At 35.4% G+C, this 14,793-nt stretch overlaps 1 protein-coding gene and 2 pseudogenes across 1 annotated transcript in view; all 3 read right to left on the bottom strand.

The window, feature by feature from the left end:
* Positions 1–7,135, bottom strand: part of LOC149197777 (receptor protein kinase-like protein ZAR1) — a 69,055-nt gene extending 61,920 nt beyond the window's left edge. The window contains 5 exon segments of the mRNA XM_089408789.1: positions 5,613–5,693; positions 5,736–6,071; positions 6,573–6,668; positions 6,671–7,014; positions 7,122–7,135. Of these exon segments, the coding sequence (XP_089264915.1) occupies positions 5,613–5,693; positions 5,736–6,071; positions 6,573–6,668; positions 6,671–7,014; positions 7,122–7,135 (871 nt within the window).
* A 790-nt stretch (positions 7,136–7,925) lies between these two features.
* Positions 7,926–9,030, bottom strand: LOC149197776 (uncharacterized; annotated as a pseudogene).
* Positions 9,031–11,029: 1,999 nt separating this feature from the next.
* On the bottom strand, positions 11,030–11,943 carry LOC149197775 (uncharacterized; annotated as a pseudogene).
* Positions 11,944–14,793: the final 2,850 nt, after the last annotated feature.

Below are 14,793 nucleotides of genomic sequence, written 5' to 3'. Positions count from 1 at the left end.
TTGACCAAATTGAGCTTAGGAAAAGGTGTTCCTAGCTAATTTCCAAATTCTGAACACATTGGTTCAGGTATCAGGAGAAGTAGAGATTTGTAAACAACATTTTTTTCCGTATTGAGCTAATATAGAGGCCCAAGCCATGGAAGTTGGACCAAGGAGCTGTAGCCCAGTAGGGGTGAAATCCTTCATCAAAACACTATATTAAAGTTTTCAATTGATGGTTTGTAGTACTTTTTATTGCTGTTGTTCAACATTATTCTTTTAAGCTGTTTTTCTCACAAATGTCACATTAAACTTGATGAAATTTATCTCTTTCAATCACCAAACAACCTAAGGAAATATACGCATAGGAAGCAATGAACAAGCATGTGTTTATAAATCTGTAATTGAAATTAGCACAACAAAACTAACATTCAATAATAGATCATCACCTTTCGCTCATCGCTTAATGTAAAGGCACGGGTCTGTCCACTGATTTAAACATTGATTCTCTGTGTTAAAGCCACCGGGTTAAGGTAATGTGCGGTTAAGAGGTTATGAAGGTTTTTATATGTTTAAATAGGTTATTACCCACATACTATTCTAGGTTCAAGATTCTTGGTATGGAAACCACTTGCCTGCTATACTTGTCATTTGTTGAAACTATTAGGGTTGAGGAGTTAGCCACCAACATATATAATGGATTGTTTGCACAAGAAAAAGAGAGAGTCTGGCATAGAAGTTTAGAAACTATTGTGTACAGTATTAACCTGACCTGGCAGCAGGTTGTAACCTCGCCTTGAGCAGCCGGGAGGTTCTGAGAGGGTGTAGAAGCTTCATTTCTCCGAAATTGGGTGTTCGGATAGGCGATTTTGCACAAATTTTCGCCAGGATTTTAGTGGTACTACCTGTTTCTGAAGATGGGCTCTCCATTCTTCGTCCACCTTCCAGCTTGGAGGTATAAGGATTGTAATTGGATGTTGCTTGTACGTTATGTATTTTTATGCCACTTAATGAATGAAGGCCTCCCCACTATTGAGCAGGGCCCGAAGACATAGTCCAAATTGGATGAACTTCATAATCAAATCTTTTGGTCATGGTTTCATGCTTATCTTATTATTTCCGCATTGTTTTATGTGCTTTTAAGTTCCATGTTTATTAAGCTCTGTTTCACGTAATTCTGATGCATCTATAAGTAAAATATTTTGGATCACATTCTCACTTCTTCCACTAAGCATCTTCTCTTCCATAATATCATCTACTTATGTTTCATTCAACATAAAATAATACCACTTTCTTTCTCAAGAAATAAACATTCGACCTATTTCTTTGATAAACCCCTTTTCACATACAAATTTCCTTTTCTTATTAAATGAAGTCTCCACTAATTTCCATGCTCAATGTATTTTCGTCCAATGAAATTTCCCTTGCTACATTTAGGGTATACCATACACTCTAGCAAAGATCCACACTATGTTCAAAGATTGCAGGGTCAAGTTTTCCCAATTCAACTTAATGCAGGTTCAATTCAAACTATAACAAAAAATTCCCAAATCTCATGATTTACCATATGCAGGGTGTTTGCCTTTAGTGGTTGAGAGAGTTTACATTTAGTCTCAATTTCCAACACACAATTCTTAAGGAATTAAATGTAGAATTTCCTGCAAATTCTCTACAAATTTATCTCTGAGGTATATGTAGAAAATATGACTGTAGATTAACTCGATAATGCAATATAACAAAGCAAAATACTATAATCTACTTCTACTATCAAACTTGTGGAAGCTTAATCGATTTTAGCAAGATCAAGAAGAACACATATAACAGAGAAGAAGAATCAATACACATGAAACACAGAAGAATACTCTGGGGAAAGCCTCAGCTAAAAAACCCACTATCTGTATTATCATACAAGGTGGAAATACATCATAATCATACAAAGCCTTAGCTCTCATAGCTAGCCAGTTGTCTGTACAATCCTCGTGGATGCTCATAGGCAATCAAAGATTCTCACAAGCCTTCTCCTCTGCCCTCCAATCTCCTATTTCCTTGCACAGTTTCTCTGGGTGATCCTCCTATAACCAAGTGGAAGCCTGATCACTCACACTGATCTCACACCTTGTAAAACTGCACAATCCTCAAGGAACCTTATTCCTTCTGCATGGATGAATTTCCTTTATAGGGAAACTCATGCAACTGATAGTACATTGTCCCTGTATTTTATCTCAACTGGGTCTTTGTTTGAACTGACATGCATGAGTTATTTATGAGAGAATCTTCAGTTATCTGGAATACACTAGTTCCATGCATGCATGCATTAATTGACTAAACTCACAATTAGTTTCTCAAACTATTTGGAACTAATTTAACTTGACTTAACTCAGTAAACTGAGCTAACTAATTACAACTCAAATACAACTCAACCTTATCTCCTTAATTAAGGGATAATCTCCTTAATTTAAGGGATAATTGTTGCATGACTTCATAAAGACTTCTAGCTTGAATTTCTCCAACTAATTAATCCAAGATGAATTAATTAATTATTTTCCAAGCAACTGGTGAGACTAAATTCGAATTTTAATTCTCAATTTTAATTCAAGGACAAATTAAAATTGGAATATTCTAAATTCTATTTTTAGCATTTCTTGTTGCTATTTTCAACACTCCCTCTCAACAAGAAAGGAATTCAACTAGATCCCGATCCTGAACCTTTGGAATGTTTTGCATGAAACACTTCTCTCAATTGTTTTTGCTCCAGCAACTCCAGAAACAAAAAATATCCAACCTGAATTAGTATGATGCATCTGTCATCAGTCTCTGACTGCTATTGCCTCTGTCGACTGAAAACTCTGCGCTTCTACTAACTTTGCCTTTCTGTATGATTGTCAGTCCTTCTCTGCTCTCATTCAGTATCTAACTGCTCTAGCCTCTGTCACTTTGATCTCTGACTGCATCAAGCACACTAATTCCTCCCGCTACTCTGTACTTTTGGCTCCCATAGCAAGATATGATCCATGAGATAAAACCTCTCAATGGACCCTGCCCAATTTTAGCCTTCTTAAGAGTATCACTTCACATCGCCCCACCTCACACCTGGATGTATGGCTACATGTGATCCCTCTATCGACTTGGCTCGAAATTTCCCCCTACTAGAGGTCTCTACATGAGTGGATACCTCCACTCGGTCTCCTCTCAGTATCTCCAATTATGGCTCCTCCACAATTGTCTGAGACTTCTTCTAGGACTGCATGTTGAGAGGTAATTTAATCTGCCTCCCAACCACCAAGTCTATAACATTTACCTTGCTCCTCAAGGCTTTTCATGCATCTTGTACCTCAAGTGCATACAGGTTCTTGGCTAGCACACCAATCTGTTTCATCTTTTCCGTTGTCACGAAATTTTCTGGAAAAAACGTTGATTTTAAATCAGTGATATCTCCCTCATAGAAATTTCGATTCAGCTGATTGTTTCTTCGAAGTTGGGTATTTTTTTGCAAGGAATCTAGATCTACTATTTGTTTCTAAAAATTTTGCACAAAAAACTTCAGATCTTCTCTGCAAACTCGCGGCCCATTTTTTTTCTTTACTTCGAATTCTCTTCTTCGTATATTGTTCACTGCTCCGATAAACTTGCCTCTGATACCATGTAGAAGTTCCTACAAATTCTCCACAAATCTACCTCTGAGGTCTATGTAGAAAATCTGACTGTAGATTAACTCGATAATGCAATATACCAAAGCAAAATACTATAATCTACTTCTACTATCAAACTTGCAGAAGCTTAATCGATTTGAGCAAGATCAAGAAGAACACATATAACAGAGAATAAAAATCAATACACATGAAACACAAAATAATACTCTGGGGAAAGCCTCAGCTAAAAACCCCACTATCTGTATTATCATACAAGGTGGAAATACAACAGAATCATACAAAGCCTTAGCTCTCATAGCTAGCCAGCTCTCAGTACAATCCTCCTGGATGCTCATAGGCAATCAAAGCTTCTCACAAGCCTTCTCCTCTACACTCCAAGCTCCTATTTCCTTGCACAGTTTCTCTGGGTGATCCTCCTGTTACCAAGTGGAACACTGATCCCTCACACTGATCTCACACCCTGTAAAACTTCGCAATCCTCAAGGAACCTTATTCCTTCTGCATGGATGACTTTCCTTTATAGGAAAACTCATGCAACTGATAGTACATTGTCCCTATCTTTAATATCAACTGGGTCTTTGTCTGAATTGACATGCATGAGTTACTTATTAGAGAATCTTTAGTTATCTAGAGTACACCAGTTGCATGCATGCATGCATTAACTCACTGAACTCACAATTAATTTCTCAAACTGTTTGGAACTAATTTAACTGGACTTAACTCAGTAAACTGAGCTAACTAATTACAAATCAAATACAACTCAACCTTATCTCCTTAATTTAAGTGATAATTGTTGTATGACTTCACAAAGACTTCTAGCTTGAATTTCTCCAACTAATTAATCCAAGATTAATTAATTAATTATTTTCCAAGCAGTTGGTGAGACTAAATTCTAATTTTAATTCAAGGAAAAATTAAAATTGGAATATTCTGAATGCTATTTTTAGCATTTCTTGTTGCTATTTTCAACATTAAATCCAAATTCAGGTTGTTCACACCTCTTAGGAAGTTCAACGAAGGTTGAATTTCATATCTACACCACCATACTGAAATTAACATCCACAATCATTTGAGAAAGAGCCAAATGATCTACTGAAGGCATAAATGCTAATTTGAATGAGAATTCTAACTATAATCAATTCACTCCGCTTCACGACTCAGGTGCTCAATTTTGTCTCTTCAATGAAATTTTCCCACACTTTCCAACATAGAGAGCCAATTAACTCATTTGTGCATTTGAGAGGAGTATCATCCATGACGCACTTTCAATTAACAAACACAACTTCAAACCTTCCTATGATCCACCATTCTATAAGGCAGGTAAAAAGATAACCATGCAACTATGCACAAATTCAAAAGACAGTTTTGACGGGCAATACGCATCACAAGATACACATATAATTTCAACCAACAATTCTCATAGATGCAAACAAAATTATTCATACAAGACAATATAGTGAAAACTTTAGTCCATTAATTATTTTTTGTATATACATGCTCAAATTCTCATTTCCTAACCTATTGGCCTAATTTGTTTTTTAATAGCCTATTCTGCTCTACTCATTGATTACATTGAATATGTAACACACATAGGTAAATTTGAATTAATTTTAGATCCTATACAAATTCCTAGTCAAGCTCCTAAGATCCTACGAATACTCTTAGAATACCTTGGATCCTAAAATCTCTGATAAACCTCCTAACTAAATTAGGTATTTTAAGTGTAGATTCAATTAATCTTTATCTATTCAAATATCTCACTTCTAGAACCATTTCTCACATTAACTGAAAAAAATAATTATTTATTTAGAAGAATAAAAATTCTTCTCAACTCAAGACTTTGTCTTAAAACTTTGTCCTTCAAAGGCTGATTGTCTTGGAAGTTGTAATGTCTTGTATCAGGGTTTTCCTCTTTGAATGATTTTCTAACCCAAGTGACCAAGTCCATGTCAAAGGATTGAAGTTGGAATGTTGGAAATTGACCTGTAAGCATTTCCAAAAGGACAACTCCAAATGAATAAACATCCCATTTATGTGTTGGATTATGGCCAACAACAGAGGCTTCTAGAGTTTGTTAACTACTCACAATTGAATGTGAACTTCCACCATTAGTTTTCCATTCTACAATTGATCTTATAATTCCTCTTAGGAATGTGCTTCCACGAGTAGAAACTGAGGTTTTTCCTAATGGAAGGCATCCACCAAGAAGTCCTCCACTTTTTTTAGGTGCAACTCCACTGCCTGCAATACTAATGAGAAGATCCAAGAAAAAATCTAAAATATATGGCTGCATGTTTTTATCCAAAAGAATATTTGTGGGCTTAATGTATCCAAGTACATATTTATGAGGGCTACACTTATGCAGATAGGCTAGCCCACATACGGTTCTGTTGAAATTTTTTATCCTGGATGCCCATGGCAAAGGTGTAGTTGGATGACCTGGTCTACTTGCAAGAATTGGTAGGAATCGTCAGGCTTGTTGTCAACCTATAAAAGATGATATAGAAATATGATCCTCCCACTACATATAAAAATATGATATATTTGAATATAGAGCTATATTTAAAGCTTATAAACAAATAAAAATCCATGCATTTGATATAAGTCATCATGAGTTAATCGATTGAAGTGGTATGAGAAACTTTGCAATAACAAATGTTCTTTTTTTAAACTATAGTAAGCCTTCCTACCTCAAAACTACGAACAAAGTAGGCCAAAAAACATTTTTCAAGCAACAACCTAGGATTGATAGAAAATAATGAATCAAATAGATCTAATAAGAAATGTTGAAAACCATTTTTTGATTTCCATTCTCATTAAAATCCATACCCTTAAAACTATCAATATTATACCCTACAAATCGACTTGTATTTTGAGCAATCAAGGTGAAGAGAAAAAATCCACCATAAAAAAACGAACTTAAAACTGAATCTATAGAATAAAATTTACCATGTAATGAAACTACCAAGCTTCCATTTGGAATGAAGTCAGATATTAACAATTTCTCATCAAATACAAAATAATATGCTTGAATTTCTCTATATTGGGATGTCGAATTCATCCAATGGCTTGAAATTCAACCTCAAATTCCTCAAATATTTGAGCACCTCCCTCCCCCAATCTCCTCATTGTCATTGAAATCCCATTGCCAAGTACCACTTTGTACATAATTCCCAATCCACTATTCTCTAATTCATAAGTAGAAGATCTGAGAAATTCATCTAAATAAAAGTTGAAACCTTTGTCAATGGGAATGAGATTTCCCTTGTCTCCCTTCTTTGAGGTTGTTTTAGAAGTCTCCACATTGTTACATAAAAATTGAGGAATCTCACCTCCCACCAATATCTCTTTTCCTCCACATCTACACTGTTTTCCTTGGTAGATCCTAGCCTTCTAATAAAAACAGACAGAGAGTAGGCCAATCATGGGAATGGCCACAACATTTCCTAGTGATGTTGCAACAATTACACTAGTTTTAAGACCTTTTCTTACTGCAGGGGCCACATCTTGATTAGTAGGGCTCCCTGAGGAAGGGCCTTGTAAAGGAAAATTAAGATTAGGAGGTGTTGGTATGGGATTTTTGCAAGGAATTTGTAAGGGGAATCCACAAAGCTCTAAATTGTTTACAAAGGTTGTGGGTTGTTGATTTGCAAGAGATCCATCTTGTGGAATCGGTCCACTGAGATTATTGTTATGTAAATATAAACTAACAATTACACGCAAATTACCGAGAATTCGAAGAAATGGGCCCAAACTCTTGTTATAGGAAAGATTGAGAGTGCCCGACAATGAAGTAAGGTTACCGACATACCCATGGATTGATCCATTTAGAAGAAAGATCTAAATACACTTATATTGTTAAGGTTTGATCTAAGCCCATCTAGAATCGGCCCTATGAAGAAATTGTTTTGTAATAGCAACATCTACAACAATTTACCCCTCACCAACTCTTGAGGAATAGGCCCACTAAGGAAATTTCTCAAGAGATCAATGTAATAATAATAGGTTATAGCAAGTGAAAATATAGAAATGATGTTCTCAAAGGTTTTCTAAAAGTCTATCCCCATGTCACTCTTCTGAACAAGAAAGGGAAGACAAAAATATGAAAGTATTAATCTTCTACCAAGGGACCTACATTCATAAAGGGAAGATAGAAATGTGAGCACATTAAAATTATACAAAGGCACCCAAGTTCAAATCCGAGTAGGCATAAAACCTGCAAATTGAGTTCTTGGTGGAGTTTCACTTCGTTTCAAATTTAGCATTTATTCAAAAAAAATGTTAGTTGGTGCAGAATTATAAAATTACAGTGTACTTGCAGAGCCCTGGGGAGAAGATAGAGGATTTCAAAATGTGTTCATAAGTATGATGAAATTCCCTCATGTATCCAAGATAATAACGTGCCTTCACATTCAACAATCTCCAATCTATCTCATATGGTTCCACTAACATCATTCTCTCAAGGGTTTCCACAGTGCCTTGTACATTGTGCTTCATTATCCTAGTATGAAATTGAATCTTGAGAGAGTTCATGTCATTGGAATGTGTTTTAAGATATTCAACGTTGAAGCTTCCCCTCCATCTCCATCCCATTCTCCTTCTCCTTCCTTGAATTGTGTGGTAGGAATGGGAATGGTAAAATCGTTTAGCTGGCTATCAACACTATCAGTCGCAGTAGTGGTCGACGGAGAAGGAAAACAACAGGGCACTCCTCCATTAAAAAACATGTCAGCAAGAACATGGTAGCAACCTTTCTGGCAGAGAAGGAAAACAATAGGGCACTCCTCCATTAAAAAACATGTCAACAAGAACATGGTAGCAACCTCTCGAATATTTTTCTTTTCTTCTAATGGGATTGAGTTTGACTAATCCATATGACTAACTTGGCTAATTTATTATTGTTAAATCCCAAAAATTGATTTGGGTTTCGTTTGGAATGCACTTCTTCTATAGGCCTTGTACAACCCCTCCAACTTGGAAAATCACTTTCAATGTTTGATCTCAGTGCATCCCTAGCACTACTTCTACATGACCACACCGCTTCAAAGTCAATGCGATATTTATTTTTCCTGGTAAAAATTTCAAGTTGACAAGGTAGCTTCCATTAATGTTGCACCACACCCGCTTCAAAGTCAATGCAGTGGGTATTTTTACTGGTAAAACTTTCAAGTAGATAAGGTGGATGCCATTAATATTGCTTCCACTTTTTAGTGGGCAACCAACATGTATATGTCCAATGAAAACTCCATTTGGAGTTGGGGGTCCACACACCTACCATCTCCCTATCCCCATCCCTCATGATGGCATCTCATTTGGTGTTATACACCCTAGGTGACGGGTTTCTGAGGTGAGCTTGCAAGACAAAGTCTCCACTTCGAGACTTTACCCCAAGATCATACATTCTCCAAAATATGCGTAGCCAACGAAGGAGATCGTTGACCTAGGTAACTACACCAGACATGATAGGCTTTCAGCTTCGTATGATTCTGTTTGCAATTTTTATCCTAGATGCTCATGGAAGAGGTGTAGTTGGATGGCCTGATCTATCTGTAGGATTTGGTAGGAATCGTCAGGCTCGTTGTCAACCTATAAAATATGATATAAAAAGATGATTCTCCCACAACATATAAAAAATATGATATCTTTGAATAAAGAGTTAGCTTTAAATCTTATAAACAAATAAAAAATCCATGCATTTGATATAAGTTGTCATGAATTAATTAATTGAAGTGGTCAGAGCAACTTTGCAATTAAACTATTTTTTTTAACCTAGAATAAGCCTTCCTACCTTAGAACTACGAACAAAGTAGGCCAAAATTGTTTTTCAAGCAACACCCTAGGATTGATAGAAAACAATGAATCAAATAGATCTAATAAGCAATGTTGAAAAACATTTTTTGATTTTCCTTCTCATTAAAATCCACAACCTTAAAACTATCAATATTATACCCTGCAAATAGACTTGTATTTTGAGCAACCAAGCTGAAGAGAAAAAATCCATAATAATAAAAAACTTAAAATTGAATCTATAAAAGAAAATTTACCATGCAATGCAACTACCAAGCTTCCATTTGGAATGAAGTTAGATATTAACAATTTATCATTAGCTACAAAATAATAGGCTCAAAGTTTCACTATATTGGGATGTCAAATTCGTCCAATGGCTTGAACTTCAGCCTAAAATTCCTCAAATCTTTGAGCACCTCCATCCCCCAACCTCCTCACTGCCACTAAAATCCCATTGCCAAGTACCACTTTGTACACAATTTCCAATCCACTATTCCCCAAGACATAAGAAGAAGCCCTGATCAATTTATTAAATCAAAGATGAAACATTTGTCAATGGGAATGCAATCTCCATGGTCTGCCTTCTCTGAGATTGTTTTAGAAGTCTTCGCAATGTTACATAAACATTGACGAATTCTTCCTCCTACCAATTTCTCTTTTCCTCCACATTTGCGCCATTTTCTTTGGCATATCCTAGCCTTCAGTAGGTTAATTATGAGAATAGCCACAACATTTCCCAACGATATTGCAACAATTACACCATTTTTAAGACCTTTTCTTACTACATGGGTCACACCTTGATTAGTAGGGCTCTCTGAGGAAGGGCCTTGTAAAGGAAAATTGAGATTAGGAGGTCTTGGTATGGCATTTTTCCAAGGAATTTTTAAGGAGAATCCACAAGGCTTTGAAATACTGACAAAGGTCATGGGTCCTTGATTTGAAAGAGATCCATCTTGTGGAATCAGTTCACTGAGATTGTTGTTATGTAAATCTAAACTTACAGTTAGAGGAAACTTACTAAGAGTTCGAAGAATTGGGCCCGAAAACCGGTTATAAGAAAGATTGAGAGTGCTCAACAATGAAGTAAGGTTACCAACATTCCCATGGATTGATCCATTCAGAAGAAAGATATAACTACATCTATATTGTTAAGGTTTGATCCAAGCCCAACTGGAATCAACCCTATGAAAAAAATGTTTTGTAATAGAAACCTCTGCAATAGTTTACACCTCGCCAACTCTTGCGGAATAAGCCCATTGAGGAAATTGCTCGAGAGATTGGCATAATAATAGTATTAGGTTCTAGCAAGTGCAAATATATCGGTGATGTTATCAAATATTTTCTAAAAATATATCCCTGTGTCACTCTTATGAACAAGAAAGGGAAGATAGAAATATGAAAGTATTAATATTCTACCAAGGGACCCACATTCAAAAAGGGAAGACAAAAATGTTATCACATTAAACTTCTACCAAGGCACTTAGGTTCAAATCCCAACAGGCATAGAACCTACAAATTGAGTTCGTGGTGGAGTTTGACCACGTTTCAAATTCAACATTTATTCAAAAAAAAAAAATTGTTGGGCAGGGTGGAGTGATAAAAATAAAATGTACCTACAAAGCCCTGGGGGAGAAGGCAGAGAATTTCAAAATGCATTCATAAGTATGATGAGCTTCCCTCATGTCTCCAAGATAATAATTTTCCCACGCCTTCAACAATCTCCACTCTATCTCATATGGTTCCACTAACGTCATTCTGTCAAGGGTTTTCACAATGCCGTATACATCGCGCTTCATCATCTTGTTATGCAATTGAATCTTGAGAGAGTTTATGTCGTTGGGATGTGTTTTTAGATATTCAATGGATGAATATTCCCCTCCATCTCCATATCCTTCTCCTTCTCATTGCTTGAGTTGTGTGGTGGGAGTGGGAATGGTAAAATAATTTAGTTGGCTATCAACACTACCAGTATCAGTAGTGGCTGACTGCGAAGGACAACAACATGTGCTCCTCCACTAGAAAACTTGTCAGCTAGAGCATGGTAGTGGCCTCTTGGATCCTATGATTTGCTTCCAGTGGGGCTAAGTCCGACTAGTCCCTAAAAATGGTGGTCACTAACCTGGCTAATTTGTTATTGTTAATCCCAAAATTTGTTTTGGGTTTTGTTTAGAATGCAATTCTTCGGTAGGCCTTGTACAAACCCTTCAACTTGTAAAATTGATTTCAGGGTTCGATCTCGGTGCATCCCTGACACTACTTGTACACCACCACACCTGCTTCAAAGTCAATGCAATATGTATTTTTCCTAGTAAAGCTTTCAATTTGAAAAGGTAGTTGCCATTAATCTTGCACCACACCTGCTTCAAAGTCAATGGAGTATGTATTTTTCTGGTAAAGCTTTCAAGCTGACAAGGTGGTTCCCATTAATCCCACCTCCACTTTTTAGTGGGAAACCAACAAGTCTATGTCCGATGGACAATCCATTTGGAGTTGGGTGTCCACACACCTACAAGCTCCCTATCCCCATCGCTCACGTTGGCGTCCCATTTGGTGTTGTACACCACAGGGGACAGGTTTATAAGGGCAAGCTTGCAAGCCAAAGTCTCCACTTCGAGACTCTGCCCTAAGAGTTGGCATTCTCCAGAGCGCGTGTAGGCAACAAAGGAGATTGTTGGCCTGGGTAACTACGGTGGAGAACTGGGCATGGTAGGATTTCAACTTCAAGTGCTTCAGATAGATGTCACTACTAGCTCTGGGTTCTTAAGACAAATGTCAGTTTTTAAGTGGAAGGAGGAGGATGAAAATAGATGCTTCCTATTGGCCAAGGTGAAGAATGTCTTCTCACCCAAAGCCCGCAAAGAAAACACCTATGGACGTGAAAAAACAAAAGATTATATATAACTTAGATTATCAACAATATCTTTTAAAACAAGTTCAGAGTATATGTGTTTTTTGATGATTGAGATTTCATAAACAAATATATTATTGTCGAAGTGATATAAAGATGAATTATAAAATGAAAATAAATAATTATAATCAATATTATATAAATTCTTACACTATAGAAGTCACTAAATTAAGAATAATATAAAGAAAAAGGTTTATGTACAATTAAGATCTTCAACAATATATTTGAAAATTTGTCCATGGCATATTGCATTTTGATAAATTGAGATTTTATATATAGGTATATTATTGTTGGAGAAATCTAGGTTAATAAATAATGCATTATACTTTGAATTACAAGGTATAAAGAAGTTTAATTTTTTTCTCTATGTTATAGTACGACTATCACATTAAAACATCTTGAAAAGGCAAGTATAAGCAACCTTGCTACCAATTTCACTTGTTAATTAAATATTATTATTGGGTACATATTGTATTAAAGATTCATTTTGAAAATTCTTCATGCATTCATGGGTTTAAATTTCTTATAAATCAAAATAAATTATATTCACCCTTATGGTATAGCTCAAATTATTGGAATATTTGTTTTCTTATGTTTCAATTTATATTGGTTGTTGTTCACTTGCTACAGAGATTAGGGTTTTATTACACCTCTCACTACACACTCTTGGCTAGCAATATTTGTACTTGTCTAAACTTAAATACAACAATGTCTTATAATGCTTCATTTTAAGGAAAATGTGGGGAAATCTAAGGGATACTTCCCTGCATTTGTGGTTAGTATCTCTAGTGAACTTGTATGTGTAGACTATTATACCTCACCTAGGAATATTCAAACTAGCCCTATTGACTTAAATTTGGGCAACAAGTGGTTGAGCTAACCACTCAGACTTAATTTCACTTGAGTTATACAATATAGTCCTTCATATAGTCAACCAAAAGTAAAATATATATTGCACAACAGACCTACTTAAGTTATTGAAATTGAAGCATGAATATAAATGAAAGAACTACTAAATGAAGTATACACAAAGTAAATTACACTTTATTAATATGTGTATTACTACAAAATAATATATAAAATGCTTTGTGTTAGAGAGCCAAAAAAGGGAAAGATGTTTTCATCTGTTTTATTTTATATGTTATACATAGGAGTTACATGTGACTACAAGAATGATCATTTAATTGTCAAAGATGATTCAATTATGTAATTGTTAATGTCTAATTGTCTATTGGCATGTCAAAGGTTGTTGGAACTTGGCATGCAAGTGTAATGGTCTACGCATAACAAAAAATTGGTGTGCCAATTATTATAGAGGAATTATGGGCACCTAGGTGTTGCCCCTGGACCATGTCAGTTTTGATGGGGATGTTGAAGTGGTCTAATTGGAGAATGTTGACATGTAGTTAGATACTATATACCTATAATTATGGTTAAATCACCTATTTTTTACACAAGTAGAGGTTTCTACATTCATTTATATCTTGTCATTCTATCAATACAATCAATAAGATTATATCTTCCTTCATTAGGTCTTAATTTTTAAATGTGATCCACACTTGTACATGCTTGTGCTCTTTATTTACCTATCTCTAAATATCTATTTCACAGGTTTTTTTTCCCAAGTATGCCAAATAAACTACGTTGGATATGCCTATTTATTGTGCACCTTGGAAATGTTTTCACAACATAAATATTGATCTATTAAAAAAGAAAAAAGGTCCCACATTCATTGAGAGGATTATGTTGTATCAACATATAGATAACAATATAGATGAATAAAGATAACGTACATCATATGGAACACATCGTTTCAGACACTGATGGGATACAAATAATATTAGTTCATAGATTCCCTAACTGTTGGAGAAGGTTGCCTTTACGCAACAAACATCCCCATTCAAGACACCATCAATAGTTTCTTCACTCGATGAGGTAAGTTAAGTAGTCGACAGAGGATTAGTACACATACAGATCAGGGTTCTCCTTTTCTAGATAAGAATTTGCAGGGCGTCATAGATAGCAAGCTGATGGTTTTAATTTTAAAGCACTCTCAAATTTGCACTGGTTTTACTTTTAAAGCACTCGTGCAATTTGCACAATCGGATGGTAAAAAATATTCATCAAATTTGAAATCGGTGTAGTCAATTTAATTCATACAAAGTTCATAGTAGCTTGTTAAATTTTAACTGCAAATATTAAAGATCATGTAGTAAGTCAATTATTTTATTTTATTGTCTTACTTATTTCATTGGATAAGAATAAAATAATATTCAAGTGATAAAATAAAAAAAAGTTTATTGTATGGTGCTTAATATTTTTCTGCAACAGAGAAGCCAACAAACAAACCAAGAAAAATGTTAAGAATTATACAATCTAAAAAACGGCTATTGTACTGCCACTTTTAGAGCTTTCATTTGTGTGCCACATGGGGGTCGAGATGATGGTTTATTCATTGAAGGTTCCAAT

This window comes from Pinus tabuliformis, chromosome 2_2 (assembly GCF_031772625.1).
Source record: "Pinus tabuliformis cultivar Carrire ecotype Pingquan chromosome 2_2, CPIR1, whole genome shotgun sequence".
NCBI classification, from domain to species: Eukaryota; Viridiplantae; Streptophyta; class Pinopsida; order Pinales; family Pinaceae; genus Pinus; species Pinus tabuliformis.
The sequence above is the reverse complement of the archived record's forward strand: the minus strand, read 5'-3'. Positions and strand labels throughout refer to the sequence as shown.